General features: G+C 72.1%; 1 protein-coding gene across 1 annotated transcript in view; it reads right to left on the bottom strand.

Moving 5' to 3' along the window:
* Positions 1 to 2,086: 2,086 nt before the first annotated feature.
* GRASP (GRP1 (general receptor for phosphoinositides 1)-associated scaffold protein) overlaps positions 2,087 to 2,598 on the bottom strand; it is a 1,779-nt gene continuing 1,267 nt past the window's right edge. Inside the window, exon 6 of the mRNA XM_014947449.1 lies at positions 2,087 to 2,583. Coding sequence (XP_014802935.1) covers positions 2,422 to 2,583 — 162 coding nt within the window. The 3' untranslated portion in view covers positions 2,087 to 2,421. The remainder of the gene's footprint in view (positions 2,584 to 2,598) is intronic.

Genomic DNA, 2,598 nt, shown 5'->3' with positions numbered 1-2,598 from the left:
GGACACGGTGCCGGGAACCGGGGGCCGTCGCCGCCTCCTCCTCCCGCCGCCCGTTCCCCCGCCGCGGCCCCGGTCGCCGCGCAGCCCCGCGCGCCGCCCGCCCCGCCGGGGACCCCATGACGTCACACCTGGCCGCTGACGTCCCCGGGATCCCGCGGCATCACCGGGGCCGCCCCCGCGGGGATCTCCCGCGATCTGCCGGGACCCGCCGCCGTCCCTGCACCCCGCCGGTGGTGTCACCGGTACCGGGGCATGGACCGGGGCCGGAGCCGGTGTCGGGCCCGGCTGGTGCCGGTCCCATGCAAACGGAGGGGGGGGGCACAGCCGGTGCAAGCCCGGGGCTATGGCCAGGAGCCCCCGGGACAGGGACAGCCCGGGGGGTCTGAAGCCAGCGGGGTCACAGCGTGGCCACAGCCCCCTCGCACCCCTGCCTTGGTGGTGGCACTGACGGTGGCAGGAGGGTGACACTGGCGGCCCCCGCACCCGGGATTAGCTGTACCCCGACTTCGGGGGAGGAAACCCGAGATGGTCACCCTGGCAAGGCCACGGGGACGTGCAGGGGGAGCCCGGGCTTGTGCCAGCCCCGGGGCACCGGATCCACCTCCACGTCCTGGGGAGGACACAGTGGGGACACGGTGGTCACCAGCCACCCCTTCCTGCTGCCCTCAGGACCTGTGTGGCTGGGGTCGGGGTGGGTGTCGGGGGGTCGCAGGGTGCCCCCGAGCTGGGTGGGTGTCAGGGGGGGATCACAGGGTGCCCACGAGCTGGGTGGGTGTCGGGGGATCGCGGGGTGCCCCCGAGCTGGGTAGGTGTTGGGGGGATCGCAGGGTGCCCACGAGCTGGGTGGGTGTTGGGGGGATCACAGGGTGCCCACGAGCTGGGTGGGTGTCGGGGGATCGTGGGGTGCCCCCGAGCTGGGTGGGTGTCGGGGGGTTGCAGGGTGCCCACGGCTGGTGCCAGCTCCCCGCCCCTGCCCCATATCTGTGGGTAATGCCAGGCTGCTGCGGGGCGTTTTGGGCCGTACCCCACGGCCGCGGTTCTGCCGGCGCTGCCCGTCCCAGCCGGTGCCACGCGTGACCCAGCGTCCAGCCCCGGGCACACACAGCACCAGGTTGGGGCTATAAAAAGCCGTGCGTGGGGTGGCAGCTGCCGCGGAGGGGGGTGTCCCGTGACGAGGACAGGGTGCCCCGACACTGGCAGCCGTGAGCGTGGCCCTGGGAGCCAGACCATAAATGTCCAAGCGCGGAGCCGGTGCTGGAACGGGGACAAGGCAGGGAGCTGGCACGCACACCCCTGCCCCACGCACGCGTGTGCACGCACAGCCCCACAGCACACACACACACACAGCCCACCACGGTACAGCGCAGCCCCCTGCGCCCCCAAACCCTCCCGAGGTCCTGGGGGGCTGAGCCATGGCCTGGCTGTGGGGTGCACGGCAGCTGGGGGTCCCCAGGGCTCCCCGAACACGCAATGGCCAGGAATGGGCACAAGTCAGAGGGGAAACTGAGGCACGGAGCCCACAGCAGAGGGCTCTCGGCCCTCCCACAGCATGCTTGTGCAAGGCCAAACTTGTGCAAGGCCAAACTTGTGCAAGGCCACCCCCTTGGGTGCTCACTGCAGTAGCTGGGGGAGGGGGGAACTCTGTGTCCCCCGAGGCCTCTGGATGCTCCCCCTGGTTGGAGGACGGGCCTGGGGAGCACCAGGGCAGGGGGGGACCCCAGAGCCTGTCCCCCTCCCCACAGACACCCCGTCCCCGCGGGCGGAAGGGCTCGGGGTGGGAGCGGCTTCCTCCCCGGCTGCCGGAGGAAACGGGGCAGGAAGGGCCTGGCCGGGGCCCCACAGTGCTGGGACACGGCCCACGGCACTGAGGGCTGTGGGGGGACAGGGGGGGTCCCCAGGAGCCCACCCAAGGTGACACCAGTCACCCCGAGGCCTTTCTGCCTGGAGTGTGGCCAGCCACAGGGGGGGCAGAGGGGGCTGCAGCCCCACGGGACCCCCCGGGGGAGATGTCCCCCCTCCCCAGCCAGCCTGTCCCCGTCCCCTCGGGGCTCTGTGTGTCCCCCCCCCAGTCACAGCCACACTCCACTGCAAAAAGTCTCTGTATTGGCGAACGCTGAGTGCGCCAGCGCGGTACAAAAGCCCCCCGGGGAGGGGGATGCAGGGCCCCCGCTGTGCCCCCCCCAGCGAGGAGGACACCCATTCCTGAGATGAGCGGTGGCTTCAGGAGCCACCTTGGGGAATGTCCCCACGTCTGTCCCTCGGTGCCGTGACCCCCGTGGCCTTGGGGGGACGGGGACAAGCTGGGACCCCCGGGACTGACCCCGAGCTCCTTCCAGCAGCCCCCAGGGAGGGAGGGGGGGGGCACACGGCCCCTTGCAATAAATAAATAAATAGGCCTGGGGGCCCCGGCGGTGCCCACGGCTAGAGGTGACTCTCCTCCTCCTCCAGCGCCCGGTTCAACCCCGGGATGAACTTGAGGAGCCGCCGGCGGAAGCTGCTGTGTCGGCCTTTTCGGGGCACGGCCGCCCCCTCCCCGGTATCCCCGGCCCGGGCCCACAACCGTCCCGCTGCCCCCGGGCCCCCCCCGCACTTGAGGCT

This window comes from Calidris pugnax, unplaced genomic scaffold (genome assembly GCF_001431845.1).
Source record: "Calidris pugnax isolate Ruff unplaced genomic scaffold, ASM143184v1 scaffold155, whole genome shotgun sequence".
NCBI lineage: Eukaryota > Metazoa > Chordata > Aves > Charadriiformes > Scolopacidae > Calidris > Calidris pugnax.
Note: the sequence above shows the minus strand (reverse complement) of the source record. Positions and strands in the feature narration are given on the sequence as shown.